Below are 21,128 nucleotides of genomic sequence, written 5' to 3'. Positions count from 1 at the left end.
GCCCGGACGATTATGTGGGACTCAGGGCTGTATAGAGGCCCCACTACCCACTAAACCCCATGGTGTCCTCTCGCCGCTGTGGTTGCGGGGTTACGGGGAAGCTCACGCAATGCGTCCGCGACCCCGCAGCGGCTATCCTGCCTAGGATCCATACTCTTTTTTATTCCCCTGACCTACCCAGTGGAAGCGCTTCCAGGACACTAGGTCGCGCTTACCATCTCGGGAGCCAGCGTCATGGGCGGGGACGCCCCCGTGTCCACCGCCCACTGGCTCTCATTAGGGCGGCAGGTTCCGCTCATGAGCGGCACGTCTGCGGCCTATGCGGCGGCGGCGCATTGGGTCAGCCTCGGCCTGGACTTCCCGTTCGCGCTCGGCCGCCTCCTTATCTCTCATGACGTGCTCGCAGAACGTGAGCACAGTCTCCCACGCACTTTCGCTGCCTAGCATGGCCTGAACTACGGCTGGCAGCGAAAGGTCTAGCCCTACTTGGGCGACCAACTCCTCCCGTTCCTCGCCAAAAACTGGGCACTCAGCCAATGTGTGTTGGGCCGAGTCTACGCCGGCTCCGCATTGGTGACACTCCGGTGTCGGTTCCCGCTGGGCAACCTTGTGCAGGTATCTGCCGAAACAGCCATGCCCCGACAGTACCTGCGTTAGTCTGAAGGTAAGGACACCGGAGCGTCTTTCAACCCAGTCACGGAGGACTGGTCGTACCGCCTGTGGGAGCCAGCCTTCGGCCGCTCTAGCCGTTGCACCCACATCTCCGTCGCGTCTTCTAGCAGCTCAGTGTGCCGCTTCGCCACCTCCTGAGGTGCTTTCGGGTCACCTCGGGCTCGCGCCTCCCCGCGCCACTGGTACAGCGCCGCGAGGACCCTCGCGTCCAGGTCCCAGGGGACGCAGTTCTAACCTAACCTAACCCACTTTTGTTCTGGCATTTCGTTTCTGTAAGGGTCGCAGTTCTAACCTAACCCACTTTTCTGGTAGCATTTCGTTTCTGTAAGGGTCGCAGTTCTAACCTAACCTAACCCACTTTTATAGTAGCATTTCGTGTCTGTAAGGGTCGCAGTTCTAACCTACGGTGCGGGGTACGGGGGGTTGAGCGGGAGGGGCTAGTAATTTTGGCATCATTTTACTTTATTTGGTAATATCATAGAGTAACTTATACATGAGCGGTACTGCCATAGTAAATTTTGTAACCCCAGTAAATTCACTGCCATCTGTCGACGCAATTTAAAACTAAAAATGAAGAGTTATAAAAATACGATAAAATGTATTTAAATATGGATAAATGTTTTTTATTTTATTTGCATTAATTATTTTTATTATTTTGACCCATGTTCTTTCACTTATATGCGTTAAAATTGTTAAATAACAAACGAAACCGTCAACGCCATCTATACGACAGTAGGCCAAAGCTAGTAGCGCCCTCTGAACGAGAATCAAATTTTCTTGAATTTCGAGGCACATTTTTTCCTTAGACTGTATCCATATCCATCTATTACGAAGTTATATCTATCTTTGGTAATATGTATACATTTTTTGGTCATCATAGCGGTTTATTTAGGTAAAAATATCGCATTAATTTGCTCTTCTAGATTTGGTGGTCATTCATTATATTTGGTGATCATTCATGATTTTTGGTGTTTGAATACAAGTTGAAGTGCAGTCGTGATTTAAGCAGGTGGTAGTTTTGTAATTTTAGACCTTATTTTTTTGGTGTTTAGTATTTTTTTATTTGGTGAAAGAGATTTCTTTATTTAGGGTACCAAAGTATTAGTATTTTTTGGTGGTCAGGTGCATATATGAATTTTCCCTCTGCATGGGGATTTTCTTGTAGCCACATATGTTGATTATGGAAACTATATAAATACTCCCTCCCTCGTAAACAACGACTCATCTGACCATAATATTTTGTTCAGAAATCCGGGGTATTGTTTTTGGTTCATCCTTTGGCAAAAGGCAACCCTAGCTAGAGCATCATTATTTATTAATCCTTGTACTTCCCTGTAGGTAATGAAAAGGATGCAGACCGTACCTACTCCAAAGCATATACGAGTCTGTAAATTAATTAACATTGACTATTTGTGCTGCTCTTGACGATAACATTGGATATTCTGTAATCAAATTCATTATTCGATTCTCTGTTTGTACATCTAGATTAATCGTCCTTTCCCTGTGAATCTTTCGAAGCCCTTTTTCCCGAAACTGTCTGTGGATATCCGCAAAAGTCGAATGGTGAGGTATACGACGATCTGGGTATCTTCTTCGGTATTCGGCGACTGCCTGGAGCGAGTTGCCATTAGCATTACAAAATCCGTACCAAGTGAATATCCGCTAAATGAGCCGGAGGATAATGCGGCATGGCAAATATTATTTATTACAGTCAATTAAATTGTCAACGACATTTTATGCCTAATTAGTACCCGGTTGACGGTAAACTAAAGCTCATGCGTGTGGTTTGTTTGCCCGTGCAAGTTTTTGTCAATAGGCAATGTACCTAAGAGCTCTTTCTCACTGACGTCCAGTTTTTAACCGACTTCAATTTCATAGAAGGAGGAGGTTCTGTATTCGGTTGTGGCTATTTTTTTTTTTATGTATGTTCACCGATTATTCCGAGACCCGTGGTCCGATTTGAGTAATTCTTTTTTTGTTCGAAAGGAGCTACTTCCAAGTTGGTCCCATATTAATCTGGCTCTGATCTGATGATGGAATCCCTGAGGAATTGAGGGAACTCCTCAATTTTTAAAGGCACATGTATGGTGATTTGGGTGTTTTCATAAGCAACTTGAGCATTTTCTCTCGAAAACGACCAATTTGATGAATTGCACCTGATGATGATGATTGTTTTGAAGATAGTGATGATGATTTTTTTAATGTAGGATGTTCAGCGATTACTCCGAGACCCGTGGTCCGACTTGAACAATTCTTTTTTTGTTTGAAAGGAACTACCTCCAAGGTGGTCCCACATTAATCTGGTGCTGTTCTGATGATGGGATCCATGAGGAATTGAGGGAACTCCTCAATTTTTAAAGGCACATGTATGGTGATTTGGTCGTTTTCTTAAGCAACTTGAGCATTTTTTCTCGAAAACCACCAATTTGATGAAGTGGAGCTGATGATGATGATTGTTTTGATGATAATGATTTCAGAGATTACTCCGGCACCCATGATCCGATTTGAGTTATTCTTTTTCTGTTTGAAAGAAGTTACCTCTCCAAGGTGTTTTCGTAATATTTTTGGTTTTGATCTGATGATGGAATCCGTGAGGAATTGAGGGAACTCCTCAATTTTTAAAGGCACGTGTATGGTAATTTCGGTGTTTTCTAAAGTAACTCAAGCATTTCCTCCCCAAAACCACCAATTTGATGTAGTGCAACTGTAGCCTAACCACGAGTTTGACACTAAATATTCTTCGTATCTTACTTTGTACACTAATATGCTAGTACGAGCGAGATGCATAAACAGTAAGTTACGCACACGATAGCGAATATATCAATGTCAAACTCGTGGTAAGGCTACTGATAACTTCCCTCGTATGTGTATTATGATTTTTGATGTAGGTAGCGTTGGAAACAACCAAAGAGACTGAGAGGTGAAGGTAGAGGGTATTAGTGTTTGGGGGGTTTGAGGTTGGGGGTTGAGGGGAGGTGAGTTGATGGGTCGGGGACTGTGGGGTTGGGAGTTAAGGGATTGGGGGTTAGGGTTAGGAGTTAAGGGGTCTGGGGTCGGGGAATGGCGGTTGAAGGGTTGGTGGTTTAGGGTCGAGGGGTTCAGTGATCAGGGGTTGATGTGCTGTGAGGTTGAGTGATCGCCGGGTTTGAGGGATTGAGTCAGTGGCGGGGCGGAGAATGGATTTAGTGACAGGAATGATTTCCCAGACGGACTCGAGGAAAATTCTGATTATTTAATAAAGTTTACGAATTTACAGTTAAACATCATTATGTTTTTTATTCATGCGTCACGCTCTTAACAATGTCTTAAAACTAAAAATGGAAAAATAAAAACTTTTATAAAAAAAAAGATAAACCGACTTCAAAAAGGATGAAATAAAATATTATCCTTTTTAGGGTTCCGTGTTTAAGTATATGCGTTACCAACTGATATTTTTGAAGTCGGTGCCAAGCCAAGTACTCCAAGTAGTATCCAGTCAAAAATAATCAGCTTTATGTCTATAAATCCCATTACAACTGTACAAATATTATAAACGTGAAAGCAATTGTGTCTGCCTCTTTGTTACCTTTTCATGGCTAAACAACTGAACCGCTTTAGCTGAAATTTTGCATGAAGGTTCCTTGAATTGTTTTATATTTTGAAATGTAGTCCTCTGGATAAGCGACAGAAAATAACTCAGTCCCAATCCCACACTTGCGTGCTATGACTGTTTCAAGAATTAGTAAGAAATGCTCTTTAAAAAAATACGACGACAAAACGTATTAGATTTGGTGTGTAGAGGTGTACAGAAAGTTCGTTTATTGTCGTCGTGTACGCTGCGTCTTACATAGGCGAACACTCGCGAACGCGAAAATCACTATGAATATATGGTTTAAAATTTGGCTTGGCACCGACTTCAAACATATCAGTTGGTAACGCATATACTTAAACACGGAACCCTAAAAAGGATAATATTTTATTTCATCCTTTTTGAAGTCGGTTTATCTTTTTTTTATAAAAGTTTTTATTTGCTGGTACGGTTTTCTGCAGGATCCCGTTTTAGTAGTATAAGTGTTAACATAGTAACGTTCACACGAGCATTCTGTTTGCGGGGTACTGTACGCATACTACAGAAAACGGGATCCTGCAGAAAACCGTACCCGCAAAAGACTGGACGTCAGTGGAAAAGAGCTCTAAGCTGCAATGAAACCTTGGGCCTACCGCGAAAACCGAAATTCGAAAATTGCGGGGATATTTCTCTTTTACTCCAATGAAGGCGTAATTAATGACAGAGAAAGATGCCGGATTGCCCGCAATTTGCGAAATTCGATTTTCGCGGTTATAGCCCTGACTCCGCCTATTTCACACACAACATGAGTAATGAGTGTAATGACCATAAGATACCTATGTAATGACACTAATGACCCAATTCCTCGAACGGGTCATTAGTCGAGTCTATGGATGGTATAGAAAGGATGCCAATCTCTTATGGCAGAATTGTTGCAAAAGTGAGCGCTTTCAGCTTTAAATAATAGTTCCTAATTTCTACGGTGGCGCTAGTTAGGCTCTGGGACATGAGTATAACATGAACCAACAAATAACCCGACCAAATTACGTAGGTTGTTTTTGGTAGTATATCGGTGTATGGTGGCGCCGCCTCATTACTGTTTTTTGATGGACACTTTTCATACATAGAGATTTGGCTCCTTTTATATAGTCTCCATGGTCGAGTCGTATGTGTTACCATGGCAACACACTAAAAATAAAATTATAGTTGGTCAAACCAAATTGTCAGTAAAAATAAGAACAAAAAAACTATACTCATCCTTTTCTTTTGGGTGCTAGTACTAGTGTAAGACAAAGATAGTATGATTCTCTCTGTTTATGTTTGAAATGAGACAGTCCTTTGACAAACTATAGATTTACCTATTCGCCTCAATGCTTTCAACTGACCACACAGATGAAGTTAATCTGAAATCTCACAGCTAACGTGTTATGTAAGTATTATAATAAAAAATACACATTTTGATATTTTTTATTTATTAAAACTATAAATTTTAAAACAACAAGCAATAAATAGAGGGACATACATATAATGAAAAGTAATAAAAGCGCATTTTTTTTCTACAACGCCATATGTACCTACAATATCACAAAATTATAGACTTAAACCTTACCAGTCATTAAACATTTGACGAATGTTGTCACGAAACATGAAGACAAAAACATGCTAAAAATAATAGCATAGCCATAAGTACAAACAGTAAAAAAGACATCATAAAAACATTTTGTTATACAAAATACTAGGTACCCTACTAATAACGTTTGGCGTGGGAGTTACATAATTAATTGGTAAATAGTTTTAGATCAGATAATGAATTTGACTAGGACTAACAAAACAGCCAAAACAAGCAAGTGAATCTTGCACAATCATCGAATATATCTTAACGCTTACAAATAAAATAAAACTATGAAAACGGATTATATCGCGTATATTGAATTTATAATACATCCCGACGTTTCGAACTCTTTACAGCGTTCGTGGTCAACGGGTGACATCCGTCCGTCGGGTGAGTCACCCGTTGACCACGAACGCTGTAAAGAGTTCGAAACGTCGGGATGTATTATAAATTCAATATACGCGATATAATCCGTTTTCATAGTTTTATTTCATGAGTAACTATCGCGGTAACCGAAGACAATATTATGCTTACAAATAAGTTAACTGTTACATAAATTCTTAAGGTAAAAAATACAAAGCACCAAGTATTATAGAAAACATTTGTACATAGTCGTATCATACTACATAATCAGTGAATCTGGGGATGGCAGAAGCGAAGGCGGTGAAGCGGTTACATAAACCTAGCATATCTATGTTGCATAATGTCAGTACAACAACACCTAATGCCAGATAATATTCCAACTACGCGTTTAACACATAGGCACAGAATAACTAATAGACATAGGACCCCAATATCAAGATTCGTTTTATTGGCCGCCATCTTGCGCTAAAGCAGCAGTTTATCCATAAACCACTACCATTGTCAAGTTTGCACTAAAAGTGTTACGCGGCTGACCTAGCGGAATCTAGATGTTGATGAATATTTAATAGTACAATCGGATTAAGTCTAACCTCGAAATCCTACCAAAGTTATGAAATTTGGTATGTATGTTATAGTTAACGCTATCTCTACATTCTCTACTGAGCTCGTTCACTTATCTGTACTAACAATGGCATTCTGTTAAACAAAAGCCATTATTTCTTTTGTTTAACAGAATGCCATTGTTAGTACAGGTAAGTGAACGAGCTCAGTAGAGATAGCGTTAACTATAATTAAAGGTCTCTTTTTCATGTCCACACTATTTGACATTTGGGGACCTCGACGAATCGCAGCCATCTTCGAAAATCTGTACCATCCTGGAGAAATTTGCGTTTTACTCTAAATATATGTTCTCTATGAAAATATGGTGTAAGGCAACATTAAAGCTTATTAAATTCTACACAAATCAGTCCTAGATATCTTTGCGGAAAAATACATCTTGTTATAGAAAATAATAGCTGAATCCAGATTTAGCGCTTATACCCTTTCAGGGGATATTCTCTTAATATGAAACTTGGAGGAATATAAATTCCAATTTTGTCTATACATTTGTACACGTTCTACCCCAATATCAACATTTTACTCGACTGCAACTTAAACAGAAAGTATTAGGGTTATGGGTTTAAATACTGAAAATCAGTACACTATACTGAACGGATTTTTTTTAAATGACATATCGGTAGATTCCTCTTGCCCTTCACAACCTGTTTACACTTGTTTTATTAAAGAACAATCAATACAGCCGCCTTGAGAGGACGCCGAATATTAAATCATATTTTTACTTCTGGCGCCTAAACTATTGAGTGGATTTCAATAAAATAGACATCAGTAGATCCATAATTGGTACAAGAGTGCTATGCAATACAAATTTACTAAAATAAATAGAGGAAAAATGGTTAGGACTTAATAATGTAACTGCAAAAACAGATTTTAGGTCTTAAATGGGGTTTAAACAATAGTGACAGTAAAGTTTGGGAACAAATCAAATTATTTTAATAAATATTTTGATTTGTGTTTTTTAAGTAGTAGTGGCGAGGTGGCCTAGGGGTTCATGGCGTTAGCCGCTATAGCTAAAGACGCCGGTTCAAATCCGGCCTTCACCACTGGAGGGCTTCGTCACTTTTTCTTTAATATATGACATCTATTACAGTTTTTATAAGTGACAGTAATGAAATTTGACACCTACAATTTCAGGGATCCCTGTTTGCGTGTCATAAAATTGGACCACGGGGATCAAACGCCATCTTGAAAAGTATGTCTTTTTTGGTTTTTCTCGGAATATCTGGGTTTAATGTGAATACTAATGGCGAAACGAAAGCTTATTAAATTTCACACTAAAAAGTTTTACAACACCATGTCCCAAAAACGAAGCCTTTTTCTATAAATAGGGCTTACAAGTTACAAGGGAAGCTTAAAATTATACAAGTATTTTTTTCTGACCCGTCTTAAAATAAAATTTTTGTAGATGATTAAGTAGATATAACCTTTTGACTTCTGAGCCATATTTCTAAAAGAAAGCTCCGTTTTAGAGACATGGTGTTTTATACCTTTTTTGTGTAGAACTTAATAAGCTTTTATTTCGCCATACACAGTATTCACATTAAACCCAGATATTCCGAGAAAAACAGAAAAACCAAAAAGACATACTTTTCAAGATGGCGTTTCATCCCCGTGGTCCCCGAAGGTCCAATTTTATGACACGCAAACAGGGATCCCTGAAATTGTAGGTGTCAAATTTCATTACTGTCAGTATTGTTTAAACCCCATTTAAGACCTAAAATCTGTTTCTGCAGTTACATTTTAAGTCCTAAACATTTTTCCTCCATTTATTTTAGTAAATTTGTATTGCATAGCACTCCTGTACCAATTATGGATCTACTGATGTCTATTTTATTGAAATCCACTCAATAGTGTAGGCGCTAGGAGTAAAAATATGATTTAATGTTCGGCGTCCTCTCAAGGCGGCTGTATTGATTTTTCTTTAATAAAACAAGTGTAAACAGGTTGTGAAGGGCAAGACTCAGGAATCTACCGATATGTCATTTAAAAAAATCCGTCCAGTATCCTGAGCTACAGGGTGTACTGATTTTCAGTATTTAAACCCATAACCCTACTTTCTGTTTAAGTCGCAGTCGAGTAAAATGTTGATATTGGGGAAACGTGTACAATTGTATAGACAACATTGGAATTTATATTCCTCCAAGTTTCATATTAAGAGAATATCCCCTGAAAGGGTATAAGCGCTAAATCTGGATTCAGCTATTATTTTCTATAACAAGATGTATTTTTTCCGCAAAGATATCTAGGACTGTTTTGTGTAGAATTTAATACGCTTTAATGTTGCTTTACACCATATTTTCATAGAGAACGTATATTTAGAGTAAAACGCAAATTTCTCCAGGATGGTACACATTTTCTAAGATGGCTGCGATTCCTCGAGGTCCCCAAATGTCAAATAGTGTGGAGATGAAAAAGAGACCTATAATTAACATACATACCAAATTTCATATCTTTAAAAGGATTTCGAGGTTAGACTTAATCCGATTGTACTATAAGGTCAATAAGCGGCTATGCATCTATCCTCTGATTACAAATCGAAACCTGGGTGCCTAGCCATCGTGACAATCGCTTGCGCTACGACAACGAAACGGTTTGTGTCTCTCTATCACTTCCATATTAGAGCGAAAGTGACAGTAGCGTTTCGTTCGCTACGAAGCGTAAACGATTGGCATGTTGGCTAAGCACCCTGTTCACCGCTCCATCCTACTTTCAAGATATAGCTCACCAAACGAAAGAAAACCAAAAACTGCCAAATAAATAAATAAATATCATAGGACATTTTTACACAAATTGACTAAGCCCCACGGTAAGCTCAAGAAGGCTTGCGTTGTGGGTACTCAGACAACGAGGTACTTGCGCCACTGAAAACCCGAGACACCCAAACAATTTTTATTTATTTTGAACTTATCTTGAGGCGATAAATATTTAAAATAGTTATTTGTTATACAAGGGTGCAAAGTTGTATTTTACCCGCGAGTGTGGATTTGATACACGAGTAAGCGAAAGGATTCTATAGTTGAACCACGAGCGAAGCGAGTGGTTCTAAAATAGAATCCTGAGCGTAGCGAGTGTTTCAACACACGAGAAGTAAAATACATTTGCACCCGTGTGTAACACAAAACTTTTCCCCTCACTATAGCGAGGAAAGTGCAACATCCACAGGCGTTAGATCATCTTCATCACTGGAATCACTCATTTTTTTACGATAATACGATATTATAACAGAAAACTCTGGAAGTTGTGTATTTTTACGTGTCGGAGTCGGTGAGAAATTTTTTGTTGACAATTATGGATGGTACAGAAAGGATGCCAATCTCTTATGGCAGAATTGTTTCAAAAGTGACCGCTTTCAGCTTTAAATAATAGTTCCTAATCTCTCCGGTGGCGCTAGTTAGGCTCTGGGACATGAGTATAACATGAACCATATAAGGCAACAAATAACCCGACCAAATTACGTAAGTTGTTTTTGGTAGTATTTCGGTGTATGGTGGCGCCGCCTAATTACTGTTTTTTGATGGACACTTTTCATACATAGAGATTTGGCTCCTTTATATAGTCTCCATGTTGACAATGTTGACATTTCTGACGATGGTTTTGAAATTGCATCGACTCATCTTGTGCGTTCAGAATTACATTCAACATCATTTAAAAAAACAAACGTTTCTTATGGAATTTAAGGTTTATGACTTAAAATCATTAAATAAAGCTAAATTTGGTATTTTTTTAATAAATTCTCAAACCATTTATTTAATGATAATTAATATCGAACGAACCATTATTATGAGCGTTTTACGTTTTGTTATCTGTCAAAAGCTACTTAAACACGCTCCATCCAAGGTCAAATTACTTTCCCCATTAGTGGATAAAATGCGTTTTTCCCCGCTTGTTTTAAAGGATAAAAGACGGCTTTCCGGCTTTTAGTGAGGGGAAAAAATATTAGTAGTTTAGTTTTCTTAAAAATTCTATTCGACAGGTAATTCTACACAAGACGCTTCGTCGTTTTAGTGACATCAAACAATTGCTAGTTACCATCGTAAACACTATTAACAGACCATTTGCATACCTTACTGCAACGAGATAAGGTTTACCAATGGCCAGTTAAGGGTGTTGCTCATTGACAAATAACGTGTCAAATGCTAGTTATTGATATTGTTGCATTACAAACCTGCAGAATGGGCATGTAAAATTAATGAAAATTATAAAAAATTACCCCCATTAAACATAGCGCGATCGATTCTCCTATCGATTTTGAACAACCTGTTTTTATGTTTTCAGTGGGTCGTGAAACACCGTGTATATAATATATAAATACTTAAATACATAGAAAACAACCATGACTCAGGTACAAATATCTGTGTCATCACACAAATAAATGCCCTTACCGGGATTCGAACCCGGGACCATCGGCTTCATAGGCAGTGTCACTACCCACTAGGCCAGACCGGTCGTCAAATAGCCAAATAGGGCAAAAAATCGTGTAAGTATAAGCTAATTTTGGCATAGCTGTGCGAAACAACATACTATAAAGTACTGGTGGATAGGGTGAAGCTAACGCATAGGGAGGGGTGTAAAGGTCCCTTTTATAGTTTTTCGCAAATAACTCTTAAACGGTGGCTCATAGCAAAAAATGTTCTCATACATAAGTAATCTACATACAATTTTCTACAAAAGATTCTGTACACTTTTTCCCTGTGATCAATATTTAATGAGACATGGAGGGAAGCCGTCCAGGTCAGGTCATCTCCCATGGCGCTTCCATAGCAATAGGTCGGATCGAGGAAGTACTAAATCGGGAGTCGTGGAAATCAAGGGGAGAGGCCTTTGCCCAGCAGAGGGATAAATTGTGATGTAACTTCACAACCCTCCTGGTGTCTGGTGACGTGACGGTAATTGCTTAACATCAGGCGATTCGTCTGCTCGTCTGATCTTACCCTTACATTATACATTAACTACTTACTTTAGGGCACACCTATTAGATGACGAATCCACACTTGGCAATAGAAATACACCGTGTCCAATAAGTCCAAATACAGTACAAATATTAAATAAAATAAATGTACGAATAGTTACTACAATTCAAATTATATTTTATTAATGGCACACTTGTGTGGCAATATTTACAACAAATGTTTAGGAATAACTCCACCTTCAACTTTCTTTGCCAGCCTCAAACACTTCTCGAATGAACCACACGTAGCATGCACCATTTCCATTGGCATTTTGTCCAGTGAAATGATCCAGGTTTATGATTTTATAATTATGTAGTTTCGAAAGCATGTACGCCCATACAAAATAATCTAATACGTTGAGTTCTGGAGAACTGGGTGGCCATTCATGTTTCAGCAAAAAATCTGTCAAATTAGCCTGACACCAAGCTTGAACAGCATTTGACGTGTGTGAAGGAGCTCCGTCTTGTTGGAACACATAATATGAATTCCCATACATTTTAAATTTGGGGCAACCATCTTCTCCAAAAGCTCGGCTTTATAATAAAGTGTGTTAATTTTAACGCCTTTATCGATTAATACTGAAGGTAGTTTACCCTTCTTACATACTGACCGATGGTGAGCTCTGGAACCTAGGAACATTTTTCTAGTTGTCCAGAATGTCTTCTATCCGTGGTGCCAACAGTCGATCATTTTGGACAATGTGAGGCTGTCTAACACAAACATTTTCACGTCAGAAAAAACAAACTCGTCACCTGCGTACCAAGAAACTATTATGTTTTATGTTAGATCTTTGCACTCTCTGTTTCTTGGTCGCTTCGGAAATGCCATGTACTTTGCGTTTTTTTATAAGCATGGCATCCAAGGTCCAAGATCCACCCTCAAAATATTGTGCACCGATATTAAAATAAGAATTTGATGGCCTGTAATCCGTATGTCTTTAGAGCCAAGGTAAAAAGATGTGTATTCGGACTTATTGGACACGGTGTACATTATAAGGCCCTAAAGGAACACTGCTAGTGTTTGAGCAGCAAGTAACAACTACAATTTATAGGCGGACGTGGTTAGACAACATCGATCTAATGCACAAAAAATACCGCCTTTGTTTTTTAATCACAAGTATCTTATTGGTATGGTTCGAGTGAATTGTGTTTTATTACGTTCCAATATTATAATATATGTGTAAGTAAAAACATATAAATAGTTTCAAAAATACCCATTACTAACAACTTTCTCTTTAAAAGGAAAGAGATGAAACACTAATATTTGGGCAAATCCTAATAAGAAACAAATAACGAAGTGATTGGCACAAAAACAACGTTTGTTTTAGCTGCGAATTGTAATTTTGAAAGGCACCAGTTGCCTAACTAATAACTTTGGCCTCGAGTCCCAGAAACAATTTTTCACCTCAGCAGTGAAAATAGGAGAGGTTAAAATACAACATAATACATTGACCAATACTAAAAAGTTTTGTTTTAATTTTAAAGGCATTTCGTAAACTAGTGGCATTCACACATAACAACAGAATAAGTACTTAGTAACAAATTACAACATTCTAAATGTAGGTATTATTTTGATTTGGCCACTGCTATTTTCCTAAATGTTGTAGCCGCAAGGTATTTTGCCTATCCTAACTACCAAGGTGAAAATGTTATTATCTATTTGTTGTTCTTTATATACAACCATTTGTTAGCCTGGCCAGGCATCAAAAACGTTTGTACACATGTCTATGTACCTACAATGATTGTACGAGTTGACTGTGCCAGTGGTATACCGGCACGGCAGTTCTTTACATTACTAATCGGTTGGTGCTTGGTGCCTATACTGCCTCTAGGTCAGCATATTACGAGTACAGCCACACTTTATAAATCCATACTGAAATAACGCGCACTACTCGTGATAAAAGTAAATAAGTACCTACTATAACATCAGTTATATCCTCTGCATTATAAATTGTAAACAGATTACTTCAAAAACCTTTGAGATTCATTTTAGTCTTTTTTATTTATTTTATGCATAGGTACGAGAGTGGGTTGATAACAAACCGAAACGATAATTAAGTTTCAAAAGATTGCCTTATTTCTCAATTAAGTATTTTTTTTTAAGTTTATTTGTTTTTCAAAAAACTATTGAGGTTTGAAGTGAGTCAGTTTACCATTTTCATGAAAATGGAGAAAACTAAGGATCGAGTTGTCATACAGTTTTAAGTTTAAAAAGAAAAAACGGGAACCCACATTAAAACTGTGTTACATCGTGCCATAGTAGGTGATTTCATACGAAGACGACAATACAAAGCGTCAACAATGGCGTGTCGCAGAAGTTGGAGACCAAATGAGGTGTCTATCCCAGAAACGTCCAAAAAAGTAAAAATATTGTATTAAAAGACCGTCGATAACTACCTAGGGAGACAGCAGAGATCGTTAACTGCTCGCCGAAAAAAGTTTTGTGCATATTGGCTGCCGCTGCAGAGCCCCTCGCCGATCCAAACGGCTACCGTAACGTTGCGATGGCAAACATTGAACAGTTCTTCTTCAAATTAATACTCCATTTGCAATGTTTGCAGAAGTTGGACCCCTGCGACTTATTTATGTGTCCAAATTTCAGTAAATAAAAAATAAATTAGTCAGAATCAAATATCTTTGTTTTCAGGGTTCCGTACCTCAAAAGGAAAAAACAGAACCCTTATAGGATCACTCGTGCGTCTGTCTGTCTGTCTGTCTGTCCGTCTATCACAGCCTATTTTCTCCGAAACTACTGGACCAATTAAGATGAAATTTGGTATACACATGTAAGTTTGTGACCCAAAGACGGATATGTAACGTAAACAAATGAATTTTAAACATCAGGGCCACTTTTGCGGGATAAATGAGTGGTCCTTCGAGCCGGATACCTTTATGGATGACATCTCGCTGGTTAGATGGTAACATAAGGGGGTCCGTTAAGTCAATAAATACTGACAACAGACCAGTCAATATTTATCGACTGTTAAATTTGCCCTTAAATGTATTTTAGGGATTTACTGACAAACTGACAACATGGACGCTGTTAAGCTCAACGAACTCCTAAAGAGTCAGGAGGAGTTAGGAGGAAGACTCAAGACCATGCTTACCAACATGAAAAAGGATTCGTCAAGCAGAAAGACGCATAAGTACATCGTAGAGAAGAGGACGGCGTTCAGCGAGATCAAAACCCAATTTGAGGGAAACCACGACCAAATTAAGACGGAAGAAAGGTTAGGCACCCACGCCTACATGACCAGCTACTATAGCAGCGTCCAGAGCGTATATAAAGAAGCCACTGCCTACTTAGAAAAGTGTGAAGAAGAGTTGATGAAAGTTAGCGAAGGGTACAACGTCAGGAAGGATCGCCAAAGTTAGAGATGCAGAAGTGGCGCATATCTCAGCTCTTCAAGAAGTTAGCCGCAGCCAGGCAAGCCATCACTGAGAATAAGCCAATCTGGTTCCTGCAAAACATTCTCCAAGCCATTCAAAAACAGTGGGAGACTATAGAAGAAGAGCATTTGGGACTTTGCGTAGAGGAAAGCTTACGTAGTGACGAATACTTCATGAAAGAAAGGATCGAAGTATGTCAGGAAGACGTTGAAGACACGTAGTACCACCTACAAGTTAAAATTAACGAGGTTGCCGAGCCTGCCATGCCACATAGTTCCACTGAAACCAAAAAACGTGTAAATTTGCCAAAAATAACTATCCCAGTTTTCATGGGTGACTATAAGTCCTGGTACTCATTCCACGATTTATTTAAAAATCTTATCCACAACGCACTTTATCCAGCATAGAAAAAATGCAATATTTAAAAACACATTTAAAAGGAGAGCCTGCAAAAATGATACAGCAGTTGGGCGTCAGCGAAAACAATTATGACACCGCGTGGAGATTGCTGACACAGAGATATGAAAATGAACGACTAATCAGTTCAAAGTTTATTGACAAGTTGCTTGACTTACCTACAATAGAACGGCCCAGTTCTATTAAGATAAAAACCATGTTTGACACTATAAAAGAGAGTTTAGCCGCGTTGACAAACCAAGGTGTCAATACATCGCAGTGGGATCCAATATTAACACGTATCATCAGCCGAAAATGGGACTCTATAACCAATAACATCTATGAACTAGCACTAAAAACACCAAACAAGAATCAGAGTTTAGCTGGTATGATGGAATTCATGGAAAAGAGGTTCAAGTGTTTGGACACTGCGAATCAGAGCGTTTCGACGCATACACAGAAAAGGTATGGGAGTAGTACGTCGTCACAAACAGGAATCAAATAAGAGAGACGTACGGAAATGCTGGTATTGTAATACTGAGAACCACACCATTTACTACTGCGCAAAATTTAAGATGCTGAGTGTCACCGACAGCCTCAAGGTGGTCAGAGCGAAGCTAAAAATAGTGCAAAATCAACTGATAGATACGAAAGTAACTGAAAATTCGACACACATGAAAGTATATGGCTATTTCGCATTACAAGACATAACGGAATACACCCTGATTCACGTGACACCTGTACCGAAGGAAAGTAGAAAAGGAAAAGTGTACAGCTTAGAGGTATACCACAACATAATTGCAATTGACTACAATAATGAGAACTACTTCGAATTAGATACAGAGGAGTTTAGAGCATGTCTCAGGAAAAGTACAGAATACATTTGCTACCCAACATCAGTCAAAAATATGCAGGAAAACAAGAATTGCATCATTGATCTCATATTTAAGGGAACTGAGATAGTAAACTGCAACACTAGAGAACTTAACAGCAACCGTGTGGGAACAGTTATATATGCCGAATACATGATTAATCATGACAACAAAATCAGTGAAAGCCTCAATAATTTGCGATGGAGAAAGGGAAGAAAGCTGTCATCCACATTGCAGAAAACTGTATTATCAAAACAAGAAGAAACATTCTAGCAGCAAGAAGAGCTAATACAATATCAGTTTTAGCAACCTTTTCAAGACAGGCCAATTTTTTGTTAAACACAAACGAAACAACCAAACAAATAGAAGACATAACTAGAGACGAGGAAGTTCTTGACAACTCCAGAGACATATTTAAACATCTAACAAATAACGAGAATTTACTTCAAAAACAATTAGATAACACAATTTGGGAACAGATACAAAGCAACTCAGTAGCAATTAGTCTCAGTTCATCATTAGCAGTTTTTATTTTAATGGTATTAACAGGTTGTTATGGTCCTCAGCTCCTGTCACGTATACGTTCCTGCGCAACGAGCATGAGGTCAGCTTCATCGCCCGCTGCCCCCGTCAGGTCGGCTCCACCGAAACCCAAGCGCCAGACAACAAATGCACCGGTCTACAGCAGCCAATTCGATGAAATAGAGTTGCGTCCAATGCAGCCTCTATAGACCAGCTTCACCATCGTCCCTGCAAACTTCGGCGGTCGCCAGGATGTTTAAACAACAGATTTCGTAACCGCATCGTACTGACTCGTGCTGACTCGCGTCTATGCAACTAGGGCATAAGCCAGCACTACTTGCAATTTACACGGACAGTACACGAAAATAATTTACGTATGTGTGCTGTAGACGAAGATTGTATAAATAGATAGGAACATTGTAAATAAATCAGATACCAATTGTCCGTTGGTGTTTCACTATCTCCACACCCAATACCTCTGCTAGCTCAGGACGACTCTCTGAGAGTAGAGGATTCCTTCCCCCACATTTCATAGGTACCCTTGCTGTGGCGTAAGACACCTTCAGCCTTAATCGGTCACTTGAGTCTGAGTGATCGGCAGCAAGTATCCATCCAATTACCCGATTCCTTCCCAATAGGAATCCGTCTCTTACTTTAGGCCTAACGGTAACAGACATCCTTGTTTTAGGATAAGTTAGGGCTAGGGAAGTAGGGACTTAGGCCATTAGGATCCCTTGCTATCGCTGCCCACCTTATCGTATGCAGTCTGTGCAGGCACACGCAGCGCAAGAGTACCATTTCATCCATTTTCCATTATTGTCCAGGTACTCGGCCCTAGCGTGTGGCTGTACAATGAGAAAATTTCAAAATAAAGTTTTTCTAACTATATCGTGTTACAAATGAAAGAGCTCATTGTGAGAATCTCAAATATATTTTTTTTATAATTTTAGGAAACAGGAACAGGAAAACCTATTAGAAATGTGCAGTCAAGCGTGAGTCGGACTTAATTACTTAGTTTTTGATCCGACCCCTACGGGTTTTTTAAAGACATTTCACTCACGTTTCACATAAAAAATACATTGTTTAAATTGTGTAATGTACGGAACCCTTGGTCATTAGATTACTGTATAATAAAGCTATCGATATTACACTTTAAACAATATTAATAAGCAAAAAACAAAGGAATTCATCACGAGGCTACTATCAAGATGGCGTTCTAACCGGAAGTCCCGAGTCCGACTCGCACTTGGCCGATTTTTTCATCTTTATTTCGGACTTATCAACCCACCCTCGTACACAAAAATACCGGTGAATAAAGTGTTTTTATGGTTCACCTCTCGACTTGGTCGTGTATGGGACAATTACACGTGTTGGGTTATATTATATTATATAGTACCTACATATAACATATACTCGTAGGTTAAAAGTTGTTCAGCGCTGGCGAACTCGCTAGTACGTGCATCATATGTCACTTCATCACATTGGGTAAGTAGTATCAAGAGTACCTACATTATTTTTCTAAAATCCCTTAAGTAACCGTTAATAGGGTACAGTACATAATTCCGAAAAAAATTATTCCGAATTTTAGAATGTCGAATTTTATCATTCCGATTTTTAAATGCTCAAAATGCTCGACCCATCAAAATTCCGACTGTCGTAATTACGAATGATGAAAATCACGAAGATTTATATTTCCGAAAACCCAAAAAGCCGACTTTTGTAAATTCCGAACCACATAATTCCGATTATAACAATTCCGATGGTGGAAAACACCGAATTTAACAATTACGATTTTTGAAATAACGAATTCCGAATTGCCATTATTCCGAAGTTTGAATTCCGAACCACATAATTCCGATTATAACAATTCCGACAGCGACAAACGCCGAATTTAACATTTACAATTTTCAAAATCACGAATTCTGAATTGCCCTTATTCCGAATTGACGTGATTCCTATTTTAAATATCCCAATCCGAATAACGTTATTCCGAATATATTGTTAAAGTTCGTTATCTTGAGGGTCGCAGTTCTAACCTAAACTTATCCACTTTTCTGGCAACAGTTCGTTTTCTTGGGGGGTCGCATTTCTAACCTAACCTAACCCACTTTTCTGGCAACAGTTCGTTTTCTTGGGGGTCGCAGTTCTAACATAACCTAACCCACTTCTGGCAACAATTCGTTTTATTGGGGGTCGGGTTAGGTTAGGTTAGAATTGCGACCCAAATTGCGACTTGTAGCAACAGTTCGGGTTCGCAGGTTCGCAGTTCTGCCTAATTTATTTATGCCGAATTTAACATGAAGCGGCACGACAGGCACCCGTAATAATTACTAAAACGTGAGTCTTAATTTGAATATCACGGATTTCATTTTTCCGACCTTACAAAAAACGGAATTTCTGAATACCCAATTACTAAAGTAGGTAAAACGTGAGTCTTTATTTGAATATCACGAATTTCATTTTTCCGACCTTACAAAAGACCGAATTTCTGAATACCGAATTATTTATGTTCCGATCGGACAATGATTTTTTGGAATTTAGGAATTCGGAAAAAAATATTTTCGGAAAATTGTAAAATCGGAACTTTAAGCTTTCAGTCAAGTGACATATACGACTATTATGCGTAATGAGATTCTGCCGATCGTTACTCGGCCAAAGAACCCGTCGGCGAATCGTTGTCGGCGAAACAAAAATCGGCGTATTTTTCTTCGGCATATCAATAGGGCACCGTTTTGTACAGTTGTGATTTGAAAACAACAATTAATATAAATAAGTATATCTATCCTTCACTTCAAGCAAAGTAACAGAGAGAAAACCTTTCGAGACTTACGTTTCGGACGACTTTCGGTTCTTTTATAATAGTACATTACGATGTAAGTGCAAATGGTAGGAAATTCGCAACGAGTGGCGATAAATTAAAACACGATCGAAGGGAGTGTTTTAAATCGACACGAGTGCGGAAATAACCACTTTCCGTGCATATGTCGAAAAATCAAAAGGCCATATGTATTGTAAAACGTTGTAAAAATACACGTGCGAATAGGTAATTCACAACCGGTGTTGATTGAAAACACACCCTTCTGTCGTGTTAAAATTTATCACCACTCGTTGCGAATTTCCTACTTTCCACACTTGTATTGTAAATAACTAAAAATTAAAATATGTGCGCGATAAACTCCTATGCCTGGATTTTTGTTAATAGGCATTTCTTTGGCGAAGTTCATAATAAATTCAATAATATTCTTAACATTACAATTTTGTTATATACTAACACACTAAATTGTATACACGTGCGAATACGTGTCGATTTCAAACACTCCCTGCAATCGTGTTTTAATTTATCGCCACTCGTTTCGAATTTCCTCTTTTCCGCACTTGTATCGTAAATAACTATTTTAATACAGTTGCTCAAAACGTGCTACTTTACGTAGCTGTTTAGCGTTCGCAAAGTTGGTTTTTGCGAACTAGTGTTTTTTACTATTCCAGCTCTTTTAAATATAATACTGACCATAATTACGTCCACACCAAAGAGTTTGGATGTTCAAAACTTTATATATTTTTATTTTGCCATTAGACATTCATTACGTATAAAAAGTATTGTTACACGATATAAAGTATATATTTATTTGATATTATATAAATAATACGTTATATAATACGATATTTCACTAAACATTTTTTTTATTATTTGGCTAAATGGAACTATCATTGCCACGTTGAAAATGAAAAATTAAAAAGTAAAACCGGCGCCCGCTATTTTTACTTTAAATTTAGTTGTATCAAAATAATGAACTTAAATTGCAACTGAAAGAATGTTTTTGTATGAAATGAGTCAGTGTGATTAATTTTTGCAATGTAAATCAACGCTCAACGTAGTTTATAGCGTTGAATAATATATAATATACAATATCATTCAGGTTCAAGGGAAAATTCGTAACTGTAAGTTTAATAGTTATATTACTCATGTAACCAACATTTTTGTTTGATTGTGATTTTTTTGCAAATGTATTAAAAACGTCGTTCAATGTAAGTGTAAAAGTTTTATTATTTACTTGTCCCGTGTCTTTTATTCGCCTACGGCTCATAAAATACATCTCGTAACTCGTGAATGATAGCATACTTTTCACACTTGCATTGAAATGTACTATATTTCGTAGAAAATGTGATGTTCAACTTTTTGTAGCTATA

At 38.2% G+C, this 21,128-nt stretch overlaps 2 protein-coding genes across 2 annotated transcripts in view; both read right to left on the bottom strand.

The window, feature by feature from the left end:
- The window catches only part of LOC134754273 (exonuclease 3'-5' domain-containing protein 2), a 446,643-nt gene that overhangs the window by 190,817 nt on the left and 234,698 nt on the right, over positions 1-21,128 (bottom strand). The window lies entirely within an intron of this gene.
- Positions 277-1,128, bottom strand: LOC134754795 (uncharacterized). The gene is made up of 2 exons (XM_063691160.1): positions 1,078-1,128; positions 277-717 (listed from the first exon to the last, which is right to left on the bottom strand). Exons 1-2 carry the CDS (start codon positions 1,126-1,128, stop codon positions 277-279), a joined length of 492 nt encoding a protein of 163 aa, XP_063547230.1.

Source organism: Cydia strobilella, chromosome Z, assembly GCF_947568885.1.
Source record: "Cydia strobilella chromosome Z, ilCydStro3.1, whole genome shotgun sequence".
NCBI classification, from domain to species: domain Eukaryota; kingdom Metazoa; phylum Arthropoda; class Insecta; order Lepidoptera; family Tortricidae; genus Cydia; species Cydia strobilella.
Note: the sequence above shows the minus strand (reverse complement) of the source record. Positions and strands in the feature narration are given on the sequence as shown.